The sequence below is a fragment of the Myxine glutinosa genome, chromosome 12 (assembly GCF_964187855.1).
Source record: "Myxine glutinosa chromosome 12, kmMyxGlut1.1, whole genome shotgun sequence".
Taxonomy (NCBI): domain Eukaryota; kingdom Metazoa; phylum Chordata; class Myxini; order Myxiniformes; family Myxinidae; genus Myxine; species Myxine glutinosa.
The window spans coordinates 17,816,206-17,838,210 of NC_136272.1; the positions used below are offsets into that span (position 1 = coordinate 17,816,206).

The 22,005-nt window shown below is 46.2% G+C and overlaps 1 protein-coding gene and 1 long non-coding RNA gene across 9 annotated transcripts in view; one reads left to right on the forward strand and one right to left on the reverse strand.

Moving 5' to 3' along the window:
- The window catches only part of LOC137437407 (uncharacterized), a 217,621-nt gene that overhangs the window by 48,652 nt on the left and 146,964 nt on the right, over positions 1–22,005 (forward strand). The window lies entirely within an intron of this gene.
- Positions 10,290–21,811, reverse strand: LOC137438159 (GATA-binding factor 2). Of its 8 annotated transcripts, none has more exons than XM_078766525.1 (6): positions 21,684–21,811; positions 19,709–19,947; positions 18,438–19,058; positions 16,773–16,921; positions 14,856–14,981; positions 10,290–12,491 (listed from the first exon to the last, which is right to left on the reverse strand). In XM_078766525.1, exons 2-6 carry the CDS (start codon positions 19,938–19,940, stop codon positions 12,177–12,179), a joined length of 1,443 nt encoding a protein of 480 aa, XP_078622651.1. In that variant the 5' UTR covers positions 19,941–19,947; positions 21,684–21,811; the 3' UTR covers positions 10,290–12,176. The 8 variants fall into 8 exon arrangements, with proteins under 8 accessions (XP_078622651.1, XP_067989259.2, XP_078622653.1 ...); XM_068133158.2 differs by having other exon boundaries at positions 16,773–16,948; positions 21,684–21,803; XM_078766527.1 differs by having other exon boundaries at positions 10,290–12,527; positions 16,773–16,948; positions 21,684–21,781.

The following is a 22,005-nucleotide window of genomic DNA, read 5'->3' on the forward strand; positions in this document are numbered from 1 at the left end:
CAAGACTCTCTGCTCACCTTCACTCCTTCATTCCTCTTTTCTCCCGCCTCTGGAACAAACTCCCTCACTCTCTTCAATCCCACTCCTCCCTCCAGGTCTTTAAAACGGCTGTTCACCACCATCTCTTGTCTTCCCCCATCCAAAACCTTGATCTTTTCTATCCCTGCTAATTTCACCCCAAATCCACTTTTTTGAGGTGACTTTTGTCTTCTTTCCTGGAAGTCCTTGGTGTCCTTGCGTTTTATACCTGTCCTGCCTCCCCCCAGGCCCTCTCCCTCCCACACATCTCCCGATGTCCCTGCTCTCAAATGTTGTGTTTGTGTGCTTCCTCCCCTTCTCTCCCCATCTTGTCGACCGCTGCCCTTTTTATATACTTTGTTTGTTTGCTTGTTTGTTTGATTTGTTTGTTTGATAAATGTTAGCTCTTTCACGAGCCTCGACTCTGTATACAAAATATATATATATATATATATATATATATATATATATATATATATATATATATATATGTATGTATGTATGTATATATGTGTGTATGTATAAATAGAGCAGCAAGAACATAAATTAGAATTTAACAAATTGCTCTGAGGCTTTTGTGTATTCCAACTGGACTACATGGGTGTGAGGCCTTGGGGTGGGGTGGGGGAGGGAGATTTAAAATTGAGGAGAGGAAACAGAGAGAGAAAAAGGAGGGATCGGGATCAGTGTGGGAGTAAAAGAAAAATAAGAGAAAGAGTAAGGGGAGGGAAGCATGGAAGGGGCAACTATGGAGCACACAACGGTGGGTAGCTGCTGGAGAGAGAGGAGGGGTTTGGGTAAAATTGTGCCATATTTGCCCTGATGCTGTATATGAATAGCCCTAAAAAGGTAATTAGGACTGCATTGGTCACCATTAAATCCGCTACTCACTCGCACCGAGTGGTCGAGCCTTAAATCAGTGACGTGAGTGCGGACATTGTCACGAGCGGCGGAAACGCTCTTGGGACTAGAACTATGGTGACCTAATGGAGCACAATAGGAACAGACAGGTGGCGAAAAGGCGTCGCTTACATGGGAACATGTCTGCGAGCAGCTCCCACTGAGCGTTATGGCCCCTGAGCGACTCGCCGCAGGACTCTCCCTCGGTGCCAAGACCCAACCCGCGCCACCCAGCGTGCTCATCTCAATTCCCCTGGCTCGGGGGGGGCCTTTGTACGAGGCCGAGAGGCGTCGTTATTGGAGGAGCTCGGCGTGCGCTTCTATCTCTCTCTTTGCCACTGTGTCCGCCACGCTCCCCGGTGACACCCCGTCAGATGCTCCGCTGCTTCCAGCCATTGTCTAGCATGGGACCCGAAGCCAAAAACTTTCCCTCGCGTCCTTTGTCTCCTCGCCCTGTCCGCCCGTGACCTTCCTCGGGGCTCTTTGCCGTCCGTTCTTCAATTCGATCCTCCCTGATGTGCGGATGAAGCAGGTGTGGACGTGCTGTGCTCATTGGACGTACGACTCGTGTATTAGATGACGTTCGTGTGCAGGATTCGTACCCGAGATTTACCTTTGTGTTACCATGGCGATGTTACGTGCGCGGTGTATACAAAATTTGCCGCAATGTCCAATTGAATTACAAAGATCCGCCATTGTGGTTTCATCAGTACGCACACTCATCTCTAAGCTGTCTAGCCTGAGTTCCATTCCCGACCCGGCTATAAACTGCCATCCTGGTGTTTCACAGGCAGGGTGATTCATCAATGTTTGTGTCGATGGACGTTAAAGATCCCACGGTGTCCTTCGTGCAAGTTCCAGATGTAACTTACAGGGGGCACTGCATCAGCGGTGCAGCCAACGATGCCGTCCTGCAGCCTTGAGTTGCATACGATAGAAGAAGAAGCATTATTGGAGCATGTGGCTTTTTTTGTGTACAAGATCGAGGCTAGTGTAGGAGCTAACATTAATGACAAAAAAAACAAACCGACACATCAGACAAAATAAAGGGAGCGGTAGACAAGGTGGGGAGAGAGAGGGAAGCACACAAGTACAACATTTGAGAGCATGGACATCGGGAGATCTGTGGGAGGGAGAGGGCTTGGGGGGAGGAAGCATGGGAAGGGGGGGGGGGGGGTGGGGAAGGTGGGAGAGGTATAAAACACGTGGATACTGCTCGGACTTCCAGGAAAGAAGTTGGTATTTCAAAAAAGTGGATCTGGGGTGAATTAACGGGGGTAGAAAAGATCAAGGTTTTGGATGGGGGAAGATAAGAGATGGTGGTGAACAGCTGTTTTAAGACCTGGAGGGAGGAGTGGGATTGAAGAGAGTGAGGGAGTTTGTTCCAGAGGCGGGAGAAAAGAGGAAATGAAGGAGTGAAGGTGAGCAGAGAGTTTTGATTTTGGCAGTTTAACCATTAGAGGGTTGCTGGCAGATCTTGTGCGACCTGTAGGAATATTTGTGGGACAGAGCCCAGAGAGACCTGGGAGGCAAGGCCGGAGAGGAGTTGGTAGAAGACAGAAAGACCACCTACCTGCCTGCGGTGAGTGAGTGAAAGGCCCTCAGAGTTAGCTTCATCGCGGGAGATTAAACATGTCTGACCATCATATTTGATTGAAACTGCTCTATAACCGCTACGCCCCCCTCCAGGGAACCTCGGCGAACCAAACTGGATTTCCGAGATTCCCTATTGATCCTTACCTTCAAAAAGGTTCTCGGAACGCGATACTCACAAAGGTCCAAGAAAATGACAACTATTTATTTTTAAATATATCTGTGTGCACATCTAATTATGAATAAAGATTATATCCTTACTTCACCAGCATTGAAAAAGAAAAAAATCTTCGTATTCCTTTGACTGCTCTCCCATTCCAAGAACATTTTGAACACCTCGTGTCGATTGTGACGTCATACTTTCGCCCAAATTAAGTAAAATTACAAAGGAAAGAGTGGGGGGAGGAGAAGAAATATCCTCGTCAAATGATTTTCAAAATAATTATGGTAAAATTAAAATATATTGGGTTAATAACTTAATATGGTGACTCCGGAAAAGCAGTGAGAGTGGCTTGTTGGTGGTGGTGGTGGTGGTGGTGGTGCAGTGAGAGAGTAAAGCCTTGCTAGTTGCATTGTTCTCATTGGTGTGGATTCGATTCCCATGACTGATCACAAATCTAGCCAAGGGGACTAGATGTGCCCATGGGAATGCCACCACGACACCATGTCGTCACAACGATCCATGGGAACATCCTCCACTGCCGCTCCTGCAAAGCAAGCTGAAAAGGGAGGAGCTGGGTGCCAGCAGGCGTGGTTAGTATCGGTTAGGGGGCGTGTCAAAGACGCACTATTTACAGATGGCGCGAAAACTGAAGTTGCAAGTTATGATGGAACCGAACCCAAATTTGGTAGTTTCATCAGTCGCCACTTTTTGTCCATCAGTGAAGTCACCATCAAAATGGACGAAACAAAAATAAATGAACACGAGCCTCGACTTAGTCTGCAAAAAAAAAAAATAGCAATTACTCCTGAAAAAAAAGCAAATTTCATTGATCGATGCATTATGGGAGGGATCGCCACAATTCCAGAGAAAACGCCTCGAGAGTAATTCCAGTGAGCTGGAAAGCAATTTGGAATGAATTCCAATCGGACTGCAATGATCCCCAAAAAGAAAAGGGGTCAACATCGTGCGATGGCTCAACACCCACCTGGTTTCAGAAGTTTCAAAGATGGCGACAGACGCGTCTGCGCAACGAGCACCGACTCAAGTGTTGTTTTCCTTTCCCTTTCCCACGTTTCCCGTGGGATCGTTCTGGGACTTGCACACGGACTCCATTTTGTGACGGGCAACAGGTCCCTTCCGTCAGCGTCGTCGCCCCGGGTCGCCAAGTCTGCACCGGCTTGCTCTGAGCAAGGACCTCTGTAATTAATGTTGTTTTCTCTTTCCTGCAAAGGCCAGACTCCAAGAATTTCACGCTTTTCCTTCGTGTTATTTCTGCACCGATGCTTCTGCTTAAAAGGGCAGAACATGGTGCCATGTCCGGCATTCTTAGTGAGATGTATGATGTTTTGAGCAAATAAACAGTGAGCGCTTCCTCCATCAGCAGGACCGTCCTCTTGCAACTCTTTGCGAAAGCGTTCCTTGCGCAAACCCGGACTGATTTAGCTTTCCCTGCCTTTGGACCCTGGATACAGAGTGAAGACCGTCCTCTTGCATCTGTTTGCGAAAGCGTTCCTTGCGCAAACCCGGCCTGATTTGGCTTTACCTGCTTTTGGACCGCGGATACAGAGTGAGGACCGTCCTCTTGCATCTGTTTGCGAAAGCGTTCCTTGCGCAAACCCGGACTGATTTGGCTTTACCTGCTTTTGGACCCCGGATACAGAGTGAGGACCGTCCTCTTGCATCTGTTTGCGAAAGCGTTCCTTGCGCAAACCCGGACTGATTTGGCTTTCCCTGCCTTTGGACCCCGGATACAGAGTGAGGACCGTTCTCTTGCATCTGTTTGCGAAAGCGTTCCTTGCGCAAACCCGGACTGATTTGGCTTTCCCTGCCTTTGGACCCCGGATACAGAGTGAGGACTGTCCTCTTGCATCTGTTTGCGAAAGCGTTCCTTGCGCAAACCCGGATTGATTTGTCTTTCCCTGCTTTTGGACCCCGGATACAGAGTGAGGACCATCGTCTTGCATCTGTTTGCGAAAGCGTTCCTTGCGCAAACCCAGATTGATTTGTCTTTCCCTGCTTTTGGACCCCGGATACAGAGTGAGGACCGTCCTCTTGCATCTGTTTGCGAAAGCGTTCCTTGCGCAACCCCGGACTGATTTGGCTTTCCCTGCCTTTGGACCCAGGATACAGTCAGGACTTAAGATTTAATACCCGATTCCCTTACCCACCCCTCTTCCCCGAACCGCAGGTATTGCAACAACGCGCGGGCGCCTCGACCCTCTCTCGGAATGGCGCGATTCCAGACGCGGAGACAGTCCAGGGACGAGAGGCTTTGTGGCGGCGGAGGAAAGTAATAGTTTGAGCCTTTCAAACCGCCCATTCTTCTCGGTTGATTAGATCCTGGGGTAATGCCGGTGCCCGGGCGCAGGTAGAGCAGGGGCCGCGGTGAGGGAGGCTCCCCAGGATCGGCCGAACAAGAGCGACATTGAGCCGCGCTCGCTGAGCCAACCAGCTTGCCTTACCGCCAATCACAATGGGTCGCCCTCTCGGGTTTCGACCGCATGAGAGACCCCAAAGTCCTTTAAGTGTAATGCTGATCCCTTCAATGAGCAAATCACTTAAATTACACCTGCAATTTGCATTTCTGAGCTCTGCAGGGCCTCGCTATGTCGGGCGTGCGCTGAAGCTTCACCATCGCTGAGCCCCTTCCGAGGCACGACTCCCTCGTATTAGATCATTCGCGCTTATTGTGGAATTCTCGCCTTTTCAAAAGCTTGGAAGTGCCAATACCATCTGGCCATGTTTCCTCATTCTCCCGCATAAAGGGAGTCGTTTTGTTGACGATGAGGGTGTTCAAAAACGCCTGCAATGCCTGCGGTTTCTTGTCGAGCGGGACACTTATCGGAGGACAATGGAGGCGAAAATGCCTGCAAAGAAGTCCGGTCGCCATCCTAATCTCAAATGCCTGCTCGGGTTTGTGGCCAAAACGTCAAACGGATCACCGGAAATTGGAGGGTGGGAGGAGGAATAAGTTAGGGGTCTTCACTTAGGTCGCGCCATCTTGGCAAGGGATGTTGAACAACTTTCCATCCGGCCGTCGTACAACTGGAGACCTGTTATCCGATCGTCTGCATATCAAACCGAGGAAGCTGGTTTCTGCCCACGTCTGGGCACAAAGTCGTCATCTCTGGTAGCCTCCTGGCCAAACATAGTCCATATTGGTGTTTATAAGGTGTGTAGGCGTTTAACCAAGCAAACCTCAAAAGGTCAGCTAGCCATGGGGCTGTGCATGTTTTTTTGAGAGATTTGTTTTTAGCACCACTATGGTCTGTGGCCTTCGGTCGGTGACTGGACCTCACATGTTTCTTAATACATATTTATTTGTTTGTATATTTGAACGGACTGGATTTCGTTTTGCCTTCGGTGGGAACACTCATCATCATCAATGTAAAACATACTCTTGACGTCGCGCCAGGGCTGGGCAAGGGTCGTGATGGGTGGCTTGCCATTGCCATCCCAGCTTTAACATTCAACAATAACCGATGCTTCTAGATGGGTTCGTGAGAACTAAGAACACCATATACTGGTTATAACAGAGGTTCTGGGTTCAAATCCCATGGCTGAAGGAAGCAGCAGGAAGTATTTGGACACTATACTTCTAGGAGCCAAGCTAGGCCCTGCAGAATTGCCATGTCACTATGGGATTGTCAGTAGAAACTGCATCTAGTTTACTAATGACTTATTACAACTACTTTAACTGCCCCGATGATTTCCACCTTTTTGTGGGATCGGCCGGGAAAAGTTTTTGACCCATCTTTCATGAACCGGATGGCCAGGCCTGATGCTGGAATGCTAGAGGGAGGAATTTGGAATTTGTTCAGGGTGCCGATGATAACTTGACTAGTTCCATGGGATATTTACCGTCCACCAAGTTATGCTAGCGATGAGGCAATAACTTAACATGTGCATCGGGTACATCCGAGGTGCGCTTTATGCTGCAACGCCCGACCTGTGAAGTACCAGTCCGACATTTTATAGTTGGGTAGGGAATGGAACTCAAATGAGACAGCCTAAAGGGAAGCCTCACCACACCTCACCAATCACCAATACTAATGACTCAGGGATAAGGGAGTCTGCCCGTCACCCCTGGTCTTACCTACATTTGATGCCATTCCTCACAATGTGGTCCACTCGTTATGCCCCTAGGACAGCTCCGATGGGCATCCAAATGGTACCTATGATAATGGCGCTACCCAACAATCCCCACAACTGAGTGGAAACATTCCTGGAATGCATAGTTATTGAGGCATCAATGTGGCTGATGATGGAGGCATAATCATTGCTTAACGTTATCATGATCCATATTAGCGGCTGGAATGACTGTAGATCTTCATCCCCTCAGCCACAAATGCTGAGCAGGATAACTACCTCCCCCACCGAAGGTGGACGGAAGTTATGTTTTCACCCCTGTCTGTTTGCCTGTAAGTAGGATATGTCAAAAAGTTGTGGACGGATTAGGAAGACTTGACTCGATTTTGGTGACGATCTGGATCTGGAACCAGATACTATAATTTTTAGGAATTTCCTCAACATTGATAGATTGGGCCAAAAATTGTATATAACAGGATATTTAAAAAAATATGTTGATGGATTCAGCTGAAATTTGGTGGAGAGGTTGGGTATGTCACATGGAAGACTTGACTCGATTTTGGTGATGATCCGGATCTGGAACCAGATACTATAATTTTAGGTAGTCTTCACCATGAGAGACAGGGCCAAAAATGATATATAACAGAATATTTCAAAAAATTGTGGACGGATTCAGCCAAACTTTGGTGGAGAGGTTGGGTATGTGACATGGAAGACGTGACTCGATTTTGGTGACAATCTGGTTTTGGAACCAGATGCTATAATTTTTATGTGATTTTTCACCATTGAGAGATCGGGCCAAAAATGATATACAACAGGATATTTAAAAAAAAAAAAAGTGGATGGATTCAGCCGAAATATGGTGGAGAGGTTGGGTATGTGACATGGAAGACTTGACTCGATTTTGGTGATGATCCGGATCTGGAACCAGATACTATAATTTTTAGGTAATTCTTCACCATTGAGAGATAGGGCCAAAAATTATATATAACAGGATTTATTTTTTTTAAGTGGATGGATTCAGCCGACATTTGGTGGAGAGGTTGGTATGTGACATAGAAGACTTGACTCGATTTTGGTGATGATCCGGATCTGGAACCAGATACTATAATTTTTAGGTGATTCTTCACCATTGAGAGATAGGGCCAAAAATTATATATAACAGGATTTTTTTTTTTTAAGTGGATGGATTCAGCCGACATTTGGTGGAGAGGTTGGTATGTGACATAGAAGACTTGACTCGATTTTGGTGACAATCTGGTTCTGGAACCAGATAACATAATTTTTAGGTGATTCTTCACCATTGAGAGATAGGGCCAAAAATTATATATAACAGGATATTTCAAAAAATTGTGGACGGATTCGGACGAAACTTGGCGGACAGTTTGGGTGTTTGACAAGGACAAATTGATTCAATTTTGGTGAATATCCGGATACGAGAGTTTTTTAAAATTTTAAAAAGTGATTCGTCACAATTGAGAGAAAGGGTCAAAAATTATATATAGCACGATATTTCAAAAAATTGTGAACAGATTATGACAAAACTTGGTGGATGAGTTGGGTAGGTGACAAAAACAAGCCAATTCGATTTTGGTTCACGTCCGGATGTAGATCTGTTGTATCAGTGGATACAAAACGTAAACTGTTCGTCCTGGCGGAGGTGTGCCCTGTATTGAGCGCCGTTATAGTTTACAATGAATTCGGCCATGCTGGCTGCCACTTCCTTGCCTCAATGACATGAGAATAATAATAAAGACTTTCTTAATGTTTAATCACATTTCGTAATAATTATCCTAAATATACTAAATGTTTCAGATCATTCTTTCCCTTCACCATTTTCTTAAGTTTCGAAAAATGATTCGTTTCTGAAATTTGTTTAATGAAGAATTCTCATTTTTGAGAAGTTCTCTCGACTAATTTCTTCTGCTATTTAAATGTTTTTGTTATTTTACGAAGATTAATCAGGACTTCTGTAATGCCGATGATAGCAAACACAATTAGTTCATTACGCAACGTTGCAACCGACGAGAAGATGAAACGGTTTGTGTATACAAGCACGATGGCGATGGGTCAAAATGAATCGGAATGTTTTCGGGGCATTTGGCTCATAAACCCCAACTCATCTCCTCTGGCAGGGGTCAACAGAGAGTCAACCGCGGCTCCTTAGATCGGCCTGATAAGGTTTTCGGCGTCTCTAAACCTTAATCAGGATAGATCATGCGACGGGTATAAGAGCGAAGGCATTCCAGGGTCCAATTGGAGGTCCCTCACCCGCCCTTCCCCAGAAAAGCTCATGGAAAGACGTTGTCCCTCTGGTGAAAACTGCCTCATTTTTCCTTGCGGGTTTTAAGGCAAAACAGGATAAATAAACAGCGTCAAACGGCCGAGCGACCAGGCCCCAACCTCTTTGAATTGATTGTTGTATAATAATATTACAAATGGTACATCTTTTTTGTACACAAGCTTACTTTTTGTACTAAGGTACAAAAGTAAAACCAAATGATTTATATTTTTTACATTGATCCTGGCCTTATGGAAGAGCTGCTACATAAATCATTTGCAGGCCAAGGACATTAGAGGACATCAATATACTTTGACCAGAATTACAAGGACATGAGTAGACATTGATTGGCTGGTAGGATAGTCCAGAGGTAGACATGCACATTCACCTCTGAGCCGTGTAGCCTGGGTTTGAATCCCGACCCAGCTATAAACTGTCATCCTGGTGTTTCACGGGTATGGTGATCCATCAATGTGTGTGCCATCCCTCGGATGGACTTTAAGCCTGGTGTCCCATCTGCTGGCATTAGTTGGTGGACGTTAAAGATGCCACGGTGTCCTTTGTGAAGAGTAGTGCGAGATATCGCCAGAACCATGAAAAAATTACGAATTTGTGATTTCACCCAGAATAATAATAAAGACTTTCTTAATGTTTAATCACATTTCGTAATAATTAATTTCGAAATCACATTTCGTAACACACTCCTGCAACAACCGATATCAACCCGCAGTCATGGGATGCATCATTGTACTTCTACATGGAGCGCAAGGACATAAGTAGCCAATCATCAAAGACATGATGTTTCGAATTTGAATACTTTGGCTTCTTCACATCATGAGCCAAAGGTGGTAAACACTATCAGACCAATCTCCGGATCGGTGACGTTTTTATCAGGCCAATCGGAGCAGGTTCGAATGTACCGTTTCTTTTTGCAAACTATAGTGCAGGTACGCGTATACCGCAAAAGAAACCATGTATGTCAGCAAATCCACTTTTGTCGCCACAAGAAAAGACCACAAAATCCTCGGTTGTTAAATGAAAAGTGGGTGATTTTAACATTATGATCAAACATTTCACTTTTAAATTTTTTTCACCGAATGACGAATGCGTTAGCAATGGCGACGACGGCCTAATATTAATTAAACGGATTTTTTAAATCAGAAAGAAAAACTCCTTGTACTTCGCGAACGGGAGAGAGAGATTTTTTTTTTTTCCCCCGTTTCTCGGATCAATTTGTCCCAAGAATTTTGGTTTCAATGTTTTATTTAAGCAGAGACAACATAGCTTGTATTATAATAGCATCAACTTAAGATTTACTCGGCAAATATATAAACAACGGTTTGTATACGTATTGACAATAATTTATCTTCACTAGAAATTAAGCACAGGAACAATTCAAATACTGCATTAGAAAAAGGAAAAGAAAAAACAGAATTCATTGTTAGGCAGTGATACAAATAAGTTAACTGAGCGTGTTTTCTTACTTTGCCTGATCTACATGGATGTGTATTGCACGCGAGAAACCCCGCCCCCCTCCCCAAACATGCTCCTCCCCCGAACCCCCCCAACTCTCGCCCAATTTCCATCCCTGGCGGCAGGCAGGAAGTGACGTCACATTAAAAAAAAAAAAACTTCAATGGGAAGACGCTGGCAAAATAACTTTGGGAGACTACGCCTTCATACAGTCATCACACAAATACGTTTTGGCTCAACCAAGCATGAAAGAATAGTGTGAATATAAGCTATGGCTGTTAGCTGATAGAAACACAAAGATCACGGTTACAAAGGTTGGTAAAATACTAAAATGGCAAAACTTTGCAGTAATGGCTCAGGGTTTGTACAAAAGAAAGATTAAAAAGGCAGGATAAGATGGCCGTGTCAATTCCATCCCTCAAATCGAGTACAAAAGGCCCGCACGAAATCATTCATTGATCCGTCGCTGCTGAAACATAATGCAAATGACCTTTGCACATCTTTCCTTTTTCATTAACAAACAGCTATTTTGCGCTTTTTAAAGAGGAACCACGTCCTTATATACCGTATGTTCCTGCACTCCTTTGAATAATTTGTGTCAATAGCAATGGTTCTTCGATTTGTTATAGGTCAGCCTCTGAATTTCAACTGAAAGAAAGAGAAGAAGAAGAAGAGTCCCCAAACTGTCTTGCGAAGGCTGCTAGTCCTGCTGATTGGCTTTAGGCATGACCTGCACAGGAAATACACGATGAGCCAATGTTAATTGGCCGAGATTCTTGTCTTGCTTTGTGAAGCCAATTATTTTTTTATTTTTTTATTTTTTTTACAAAAGAACAACAAAAAAACACGAATAGAAACAAAGAAGGTTGTTCAGGCGAAAGAAGAATAATTCATGCGGGGTTCAAAAGGCAATAATCCAGAGTCTTCGTCGGTGCGAAATTACTTGTGCATTTAGGTTTGAATCGTACACTTACAGATCTGAACGTACACTCACAGTACACACCTTAAGGGTAAGAACATTTCGATGTATTTCCTTAAATCGCTGTAATTCTACGCCTCCTGGTTCGCTCATTGTGAACGTGACATGAATTTCTATTGAGATAAAAAGAAAAAGAGATTTACACCTCAAAGTGAAAAAAAATCATCTTTTATACATCACAGGATGGGTACCTTGGATCATTTGCCACCTAGTCTTGCCTGGAGAGACAATAGCTTACCTTTATGTACACAAATGCGCTGCAGCGCAAACAGTTACCTTTTCCATCCCCAGCTCATCTTGGCTTGCAGCTTTTGGCTTGCGGCCCAACAATAGGGCTCGGAATGGCATCGCGACGAGAAAATGGTGGCAAAATTCTTGCTTTTGCGTCAAGCAAAATGGCGAGTCCATGCATGTTTTGTCGGTAAAAAATACGGAACGAAAATGTCCCATATATGCATCTCCTGGTGAAGGATCATCTTAATGGCAACATTTCATGTTCTACACTCTGCCTTTGGACACAAAGCCAGGCTGCCCGGTGTCCTTGCTGTATGCCAAAGGTTTTGGCAAACTGTCTCTTACATGTTCTTAAATGGAACGGAACAAGGAAGGGAAGAAAGGTACATAGTGAGTTAGGAATACTGAAGTAGATGAATGACCAAAAGAAACTGTCGTTGGTTACCCTAGCACATGGCCGTCACCATGTTGGAGTGGTGGGCTGGAGCAAAAGAGAGGCCGGCGGACGGATGCATGGGCGTCGGGGTCTGTAGCATGTGGCCGGAGTAGTGGCCCAGGTGATGGTGATGGTGGTGATGGCTCAGTGGGCCCATTGGCCCGGCAAGGGCTGCTGCGCTGAACGCTGGCAACTTGTCGTGCATCGATTTGCTGTAGTCTCCGTCCAGCATCTCCGGTCCCTTGCGGCTTTTCTTGGACTTGTTTGACATCTTGCGATTGCGCGTCTGAATTCCCTCTTTCTTCATGGTCATCGGCCGGTTGACCTGCCGCATGGCAACTTTCCATCAACGGTTTTCCAGCTGAATGCAAGAAACGGGGTGCAGGAACTAACCCCCATTTCACTGCGTCACACTAGTTAATCTTTATCACATTGCATCCATCCCTTCAGTTGTGCATATAAAGGGTGCTCACACAGTGCTAAGTAAAGGTTAACATCCTAAAGGTTACCAGAAGCAGATCTGAGAGAACAGAGTCAGGAGGGATGGAAGGGAGGGAGGTTGGGGCAGAGGGAGACCAGAGGTCTGCAGGAACCCATCCTTTTCCTCATTTCAGGAAAAGTACAATTATACCTTAATTCAATAATGATACCTCTCATTAAAAATAGTTTTAAAAATAATTTTCTCCAGTGCTTATGGCCAGAGATCTCCAATTATATCAATACACACTTCTGGTGTTGGCCTAGTATTTTTTACCGAAATGCAAATCTCCTCCTCAACTTCTTTCAACGTACTTGATTTGCTGGCGATAGAACATTGCACATTGCACATTATTGACAAGCACATAAACAAAGGTTTAAAACTTATTTTTTTAATGAGAGGTATAATTGTTGAATAAAGTAAAAAAAAATTCCCTGAAATGAGGAAATGGATGGTTCTTGTGGGTAAAAGCTTAAATAATTGATGAAAAGCTAGTTTGAACTACACATGCCAATCAATGGCATCTGGAGATCCGTACTTGCAAACAGCGGATCCGTATTTATTCCTGCCACGAATGGCATGTGAGAAATTTTGGAAAAAATGCACCTTTTTTTTGATAATGAACAGTATCGAGTTTCAATCGATTCCTTGAATTCAACTGTCAAAGCAACACTTTTTTGAGTGGCCTCAATGCACGAATGAATGAAGAATCTGCGCAGCCCAGAAGCGAGTGAGTCGCAAGCACTGTGGATTCGGTCGATTTGGTAAGATTATTTTGCGCTTTGTTTCTCCGAATGATCAGCGCCTACCTGTGTTTATTTATGGAAAACTGAATTTAATCATGAAGCTAGTGTCAATCACGACCACAATTCAAACTGGTGGTTCACCACCACATTTTGCTCCAACGAGGAGTTCACGTCTAAAAAGTAATCTTCTTGCTTCCTACAGTCGTTAGTGTGCTTTGATCAATGTTCTGTTTATTCCATCCATCGATTTATTTATGACCTACCAATTTATGACCTATGACCTACCAACTCACCTCTAACCTGTCTAGCCTGGGTTTGAATCCCGACCCAGCTATACACTGTCACCCCGGTGTTTCACAGGCATGGTGATTTATCAATGTGTGCCATCCCTCGGATGGATGTTAAACCCGTCTGCCAGCATTCGTTGGTGGACGTTAAGATCCCACAGTGTCCTTCAAGAAGAGTAGGCAAACTATTGCTGACACCCAGAACAAATTCCAAATTCCTGCCCTGACTTCCTGTGCTGGAGCGGCGACCTGACCAGGATTGTAACCCTAGTCAAGAAACTGAACTGACGCTCTGTATAGACTATAGAGCATGGTCCATGATCCAAGTGGGAATACCATGTGTCAGTGCTGTCCTGACCAATTTCTTTCACTCTCAATGTGGATTTTTAGGTGTTTGTCCGCAATGTATGAGGGGCATCCAAAATGGATATTCACCATATTCCAAGAGACACCAACGACATTTCCCATTTCAACATAAAAATAATATTGAGTTAGGAATTTTTGTAATTTGTTTACCAATTATGTATCCATACATGAACATGTATTTATATCGTCGGCCTTTCTCTATAGCTGTGAGCAACTTGTTTCGAGAACTTTCTGAATGTGTCCCACTGAGTTGTTCAGAAATCCGTTGGCACCAAACAATGTTTAATCAACATGTGAAAATGCATTTGCAACTCGCTGTGTAGTTCTTGGCAAACAATTCTCAATCCTATATCAAAGGAGATGTTTTTTTTTTCCACTTAGTTTTCTACCAAATGTTGTGATATAAATCAACTTCAATTTTGTTATTACTCAAATCCTTTTGTTGTTCATTTACTCGGTAGAAAGTTTTTCCTCTTAATAGCAAACTTTCATTTCCTTCTCGAATTGCTGATGTAATTTGCATTCTTTCATTATGAGGAGATTCCTTTGATGAAGCGAATGCGGATGTTTTAATGAAAATATTTATTTAGTGGAGTGGCGCTGTGAAACCTGCGCAGGTGTGGGAATGATTTACAGAATTGTTCACCATTTTTTGAGAGATGTGCAGAGACAGTGATGAAGAGAGAGAGAGATAGAGAGATAGAGAGATAGAGAGAGAGGAGATACAGAGCTTGAGTGTACACCTTGTAGCTATGTTAAACACCACGCACCCTAGGCTTCCCCCTATTTTCCTCTTACTCATTTACACTCACATTATGTAGTTTGAAGTAGAGTCCACAAGCGTTGCATACAGGATCTCCATTGGCGTTTCTTCTCCAGAGCGTTGTGATAGTAGTTTGGCAATTTGCGCACGACGTCCCCGCGCGGCGCGCTGCCGACTGCACAGTAAACGACAGGGGCCCAGTTAGTTCATTTACTCACCTGAGCTTGCTCAAATCCACAACCTCATCCTTTATCCGTGTGCATGTTCAATCAATCCTACTCGCAGGGGAAAAAAACAGATCAAAATCTTTTAAAAACATTTCGAATAGGTTATACACAGTCAATACTTGGATTATAAGCATCGCTATTTAGAGGATCAAGTTGCTTGCTGAGGAAAGTGCACGCACGTGGAGTCCGCGCCGAACAAACAAAACTTCAATTGGTTGCTCAACAAGAATGCAACGGTAAGAGATTGATGAATAGCGTCAGTAGGTAGTGCATGGTTGAGTCTGAAGTGGCTCTGAAGTACAGCTATTGGGCTTGGAGGGAGGGTGCCTGGGGTGGACAGGACGATGGGGGCACACGGCCAGGGGGCGCAGAGGGCAGGATGCGGAGCTTTCAGGCGCCTCTTATCTCTTGCCATCAGATTTCCGCCTCAAGGGGAGGGAAAAGTAAACGACCGGAGGCGGGAGAAAGAAAAAAAGAAAGAAAGAAAGAAACAGAAAAAAGGAAGAAAACGAGAGAAAATTTGCCTTTAAGATAATCAGAGGCCAAGTAAGTTGACACGATCATCCGGAACGTTTAAAGTCGAAAGAGCAACCCGAACGGAGGTGGAGAAGGAAAGAAACGGACGTGCAGACAGACAGACCTTCAAGTGACCCATGGACTGGAGTCCAAGCAGCTCGAAAATGGCATATTTTTTGTGCATACTGGGCTGGTAAGGCCACGCTTTTAATCAGCCTAATTGCCGAGGGACCATTATGAACAAAATATTTCTTTGAAGACGTCGGGGCTATGGCAGTGAAAGAAAACAGCGGAAAGGCCATTTAGCGAGGATTAGAAGTTCCCAAGGCTGCTTCTCACTCTGCACTCTCCTCTGTGCCTGTTTGCCTGAACGGACAGGTCATCGACAAAAAAAAAGTCATTAATAGCTGTGGCTGCTGGTTTGAATCCAGACAACGCAACGCCAGACAAGCTTCACTACAACAAAGGAATGTGGGCCGAGCTTTTATTTCAGAAGAGAACGAGTGTAATCCTCCAGAATTTGAATTATCTAAATACATTTCCTGATCGATCCCAGCATAGAGCCGTTTCAGATCCTCAAACAGATCCAGGAGGTTTGACTTATTTCACGCATGAAACCAATCCACACTGATTAGCTCGTGAAGACATTTTTATCGTTGACGCGTGGTCGACTCTTTCAAAGGGAAGTGTGGAACCGTTTTTGTCCGAAAGTGCAAGCCACAGGGACAGCCAGCTTAAAAAGCAACTCACAGAAAGGTATTTCATGGCCACTTAGAACCAAATTACTGACACAGTGTAATATATAATAAGGGCAATAGAAGTAGAATTTCCTGTTCGACCTTCCGTACAGTTAGAACATTTACTAGTGAAGGTTCTAAAAACCGTAACAATATATACATATATATAAACATTTCACAGAATAGTTTGTCGATTTATTCAAATTAATTATTTGACTTATTTCGCTGCTTAATTTCATCGTTAGCAAAAGACGATTGTGGGATTTATTGTGAATGGCCGTTTTGCCCTGACATCAAAGCCACAGGTAATTCCATGAGGCCAGTATTTATGGATCAGAATTGAAATAATTACATAATGATGTAATTAATAACTTTTATTATTTTTATTTTTTTTGTACATTCTACATGTGCACAATGAAAGAAATGGTACACTCCCACCAGGGTGCGGAGGAAACTGCACGCTCACGGAAGCTCCTTGGCACTCACCAGGCGTCGTTTAGGCTTGATGAGAGGCCGGTTCTGCCCGTTCATCTTATGGTAGAGCCCGCACGCGTTGCAAAGGTAGTGTCCCGTGCCATCGCGTCTCCAGAGTGGTGTCGAGGTGGCCCCACAGTTAACGCACTCGCGGCCCTCGGCTAAGGGTGGAAAAGGCACGGCAGTTACTGCCGACAGAAATGCGCAATTTATTGGTGGTGGCGACACAAGCCAAGGCCTCCGAGCTACCCCGCCAATAAGGGAGCTCAAGTCATGCCCGGCAACAAAGCAGGTTCCGTGAGGACCCACGCATAGGCCTAAACGGATGACACATTATATCCATAATCTAAAATACATCAACACAAATAAAAGCTGAAAGAAATGTATAAAAGGAAAGAAAAACCTTTCAGAAAAGTCACAAAGAAACGATGAATTGCAATTGTTCAATTGATTTTTTACCTTTACTTTCTCGAACAAAAGTAGGTATATAAATGCTTTAAAACCTCAGATTTATCCAATATGTAAACTCTTGTACACTGGCATTAAAAGTTTTGTGAGCAGAAATTGCTTTAATGTGCTTTGGGGTGATCAAAAACGAACAGATGCTTTCTGGAAGCCAAATGTGATACAGGCCTCACTGGAAATGCGAAAGAGAACATTCAATTAAAAAGGAAATTTCGGGATATCCGAGTGGAATTGTGGAATTGCATCCCTGGAATGAAGTGGGGAGGACATTTGGGGGGTCGCTCGGGTTTGACACCTTTCCCTTTCTCCTTAACTCCTTGCGTGCGGTATCGCCCCCAACTTGTGCTGCCCCGTTACGTGGGCACCGTGCGGTACTGATGCTTCTCTGAGACTTGACCACAATATCGGTGCTTGGAATCTCGGCCACTGACGGCCCTCGGCCGTTGGCCGAGAAGGCTGGCCAACGACCCCATATCGGCGCCCAATCGCGGCCCTGTTATGCTATCGCATCTGCAGAGAAACAAACAAACCGTTTTTGGAGCCCAATCACAACAAAGTGGGTACGAGTACGGGGAGGAGTGGGCAGGGGATGGCCCAGCAGAGGGCTCGATAGTTTTAATTGGTCGGAGGGCCAAAATGGAGATAGAAGAGATAGAGAACAAAGTTGGATTGATGAGATGTCACTTTGTTTGTTAATCCTGAACGATAAATATTCAATCCGCATGTCTTTGTCTCCCCCTCTGCAACTCCTCTCCTCCACCCATCCTTTCCCGATAGATGACCCGCTTCACACAGACCAGAAAACTGAACCCAGATGGAAACAACTCATGAGAATTGCTTTGTTCTTCAAGGCGACATCAACCAAAATGCGTTTCCTTTAACGACTTCGGCCGTGGAACCGCAATTAAGATTACCGATGGGCAGGTAGGAGTAGCAGCGGGAATATGCATATTGCATCTGTACGTGGAATAAATACGTGCACGATGATTTACATCTAGCACCGAGCAGGTACTTACATTCTGAATGGGATTACACAAAATAAAAAACAAAACGAACCAGCGGCAATCTGGCAATGAGGCTCTGCATGCTGGAATTGGTCTACCTAACATGTTTGGGTGCAAAATGTACAAATGACAGGGATGCAAAGTTGGGGATAGGGAATGGCCAAGTGCTGTATGCCATGATGGGGGAAGAAAGCTATGCACCGCTTACCTGCCGAACAACGGGACTTGCTCCGCGGTTTTGGCGCAAAGCTTGCTGCTCCAGCGAGCAGCCCGCCATGCGAATACAGAGGTCCGCCGTACTCTACGTGTCCGTGCCCCAGGTACGGTGGGTACATGGGGATGGGATGGTGCGTAGCTCCGGGAATATCGACCACGCCGCGTGCAGGGCTGCAGTTTTCAAGCTTCATGCCCTCGGCCAAAGAAAAAGGGCCTGCCTTCCCACCTCCGAGTTCCTTCTCAACATCATCACTGCCCTGTTGAGGGATAGAAGTCTGTGCCAGTCCTTGAGGCTGCTGCCCACCCTGCGCACCTAGTGCCTGCCGACCGTTGCTTACTGCCCCAGCGGGACCAGACGTGCCCTGAGCCTCCGGCGAGGCAGAGTCCTTAGGCGGTGTCGGGGGGAAGGCAAACAGGTGCGGGGCACTGTGAGCAGGGGTAGCGCCCGCGGGGCTGTAAGCACCCAAAGTACCCGGGTGAGGATGCAGAGGTGTTTTGGCAAACGGTGGCATGCTCCACGCGGTGGGCCCATGTGCCCCCAGAGCTTTTCCACCATCCAGCCAGGGCAGGCCGGCGTGCCCGGGAAGAATGTGTGGCCGGCACATCTGCGCACCTGCAAATACAGCTACGGAACGTAAGTGCATGGAGAGTGCACCTCGAAGCTCTACATTAAGGGTCAGGAGAACTATATCAACAGTTGTGTCGGTGGAAACAAGTGTAGACGATGCCTTGCCGTGCAGCTGTCAGGCGGCACCATAAATTATTCTGGGACGCCAGAGAGATGCCTGGCGGCAAAACTGGTTGGAGGTGTGGACAGAGTTCTGGTGCGTCGCGAAGGTGAGTTACTGTCTCCGAATGAACGTCCTGAAATCATCGCCAGTTGACAGCCAGAGATAGCATCTGGCAACCGGCGGTCGCAGAGCCTCTCAAGTTGAAAACCAACGACGCTCGCTCTCTGTGTGTGTGTGTGTTCGCTCGTATCTCATAATTTAATATCCCAGGTCCACCTGTTCAGTGTTCTCACCTGAACGGAAGGCTCACCATGCTGGGAACCAGGGTTAAAATGTCACATACAATATGTAATTATAGATTGTCTACTTATGTCATCTTCCTCATTAAATCACATTGGTGTCTACGAATGTCTTTGTCCTGCATGTGATGTATATAATGTACAAGCTCCACCTGGAGACTCAGAGCAACGCGATAAAATGTAGTTCTCCATTGTAACAAATAATATCAGGCACAGTTCACGAATTGCTTTACCGTGCTGTCTGTAGCCGTGCACGGCACGTGCGTGTGCCGGGTTCGTGGTGTAGTACGGGTTCCCCTGCGCGTCCAGGTGATTGAAGAACACGTCTACCTCCTCGGGGGGCAATAGCTGCGATGGCTCGGGGTAACCGTGACCCAGACCTGGGTGGTGCGCCTCCATGGGGTGCTGCCCGTTCAAAACGGATGGGTGTGCGAGCCAGCGCGGCTGCTCAGAGCCGACCTCCATCACGGGCCTGAACCACGCGCACCTCCATTACAACTCACCACCTTCCTCGTCATGAACACACCATTACATCAACAATCTTTAGTCCAATATCAATAGCAACAAAATTATTGGATTCCGCATTTTCTGGCTCCAAGTAACTCTTCCCCTCCCCCCTTCCCTCCCTCCGCCAACATGACCCTACCAGGCTGTTTCCTTCCACAACCGACGGCGCTTCGTGTGCGCTTTGACCACCAAGCGCAACCGCTCAAACAAGAAAAATATCTGCAAGTTTACGACGGTACATCTTTATAATGGCTGCGAATTTAAAAATGACGCGCTCTTCTTTCTCACCTTGTGTTTGTAAGTAACGCGGAGGGTGCAGCACGCGGCCAGCCCCCCAGCGCGTACCCTCCCCCCTCGACCTTCCCGTCCACACCGGAGTCAGGATCCTCGTCTCGCCACCAAACGCGTCCGCTGAGCCCAAGCGCCGCTTCGGGGCGAACCATCTGGCGGCGGATGCTCTCGGAGGCGCGCTTGGCTCCACTCGGCCCCGCGGCTCAACCAATCGCATCGCGCAAGGAGGGCGGAACCTCGACGTTTGTGCTCCGCCCCCTGACACGCGGATTTGAGGGAATATTGGCCCAACGTCGGCACCTACAGAGCCCCATATAAACCCGGCTCCTGTTATTCCATCGCATTTCCCATTATGACCCCCACCGTACCCCGTCCTGCCTCGCACCCTCATCACGTGGTGTCGCACGACGTAACCCCCAGCCTTCCGCAGCCATCACACCGTTTACCTGTGCAATAACACGGATATTTCAAACTTTTCGTAAACAACGCGGAGCTGAGCCCAGCTGTACAGGAAACAACGTATGTACATCTGATACCTGTCCGTGCACGTACCTGCGCTTTCAAAACAAAACGTATATTATCCTCACGTACTGAACTACCTTTCATCCATAATCGCGGCAATTCCAGCCTCGATCGGCTTTCATCGCAATGAGCGCAATATCGCAAACAGAACAGCAGATTCCCGAATCGCAGGCGACGGCGTTCCACGAGTGACGCAACATTTTAGAAATACCTTCAGGCAGGAAAAGACTTAATAAGGAGAAAACTCCCGCGTTTTTGAATGACACGTTTAACCCTCGGGATTCACCTTAGAACGTGGGAGGTGTCCTGAACCTGCTGGTGCTTTTGGCGTAAACGACGCACTTGTTTGTGTGTGTGAATTTGGCCGAGACAAGGCGGACAAAACTCATTCGTCGATGAAAACGATTCCCAACAATTGCGCTTTCGTTCTGCAATTCCATCCAGTACCAACGTCACATTGCGATATTGCGTCATAACGTACATAGTGAAGTCTCTTAACGGCCCCGAATGATTCGCGCCTTTTTTTTTTTGGCCCAAGGCTTTCACGAACCGGCTGGAGAGGCACACACCGTGGAATCTCGAACGGCTAGTGCTAGCAGAGAGGACATCCGGCTTAATATTCCATCCGAGGGACGGCGCACTTTCGTGACGCAACACCTGCAATGTACGTCCGACAATAAATCGAACAGTGCAGGTGCACGCATGGACACCTCTGTGCCCACCGCAATTGCCAATTGTCATTTCAAAAATTGCAGACGTTCATTTATAAAGAATGCACTCGTTCGTGGATGTTTACGCATGCGCAACAAATGTCCTATTCACCTGCGAGAAAGTATACCTGCAAACGTCCAATGACGTGTGCCTTGAACCTTTACAGGTATCCCTTACCTCGACAACGGAAACTGCGAATATAGCTCGACCGCTTGCTCTCGGACGCTCCGCTTTTACAGCCAACAACCGCTTCGGGGGTCATCTCTGTCCCCTCGGACGAGCTCATGCCCACCCCTCGCTCGCGTGACGTCAAAATCTTAACGACCGTCGACCGCCCACCGCGGGTGACGTCACGCGCGTGAATCAACGACCCGAAGAAGATTTTATGATTTTTGAGGATGCTTCGTTTTTGCCGCAGGAATACAATCGAGTCTTTTTGAGCAAATACGCTTCTTTGTCTGTGTTTGTACGTGTCTGCCTGTTTACGTACCACGCTTTA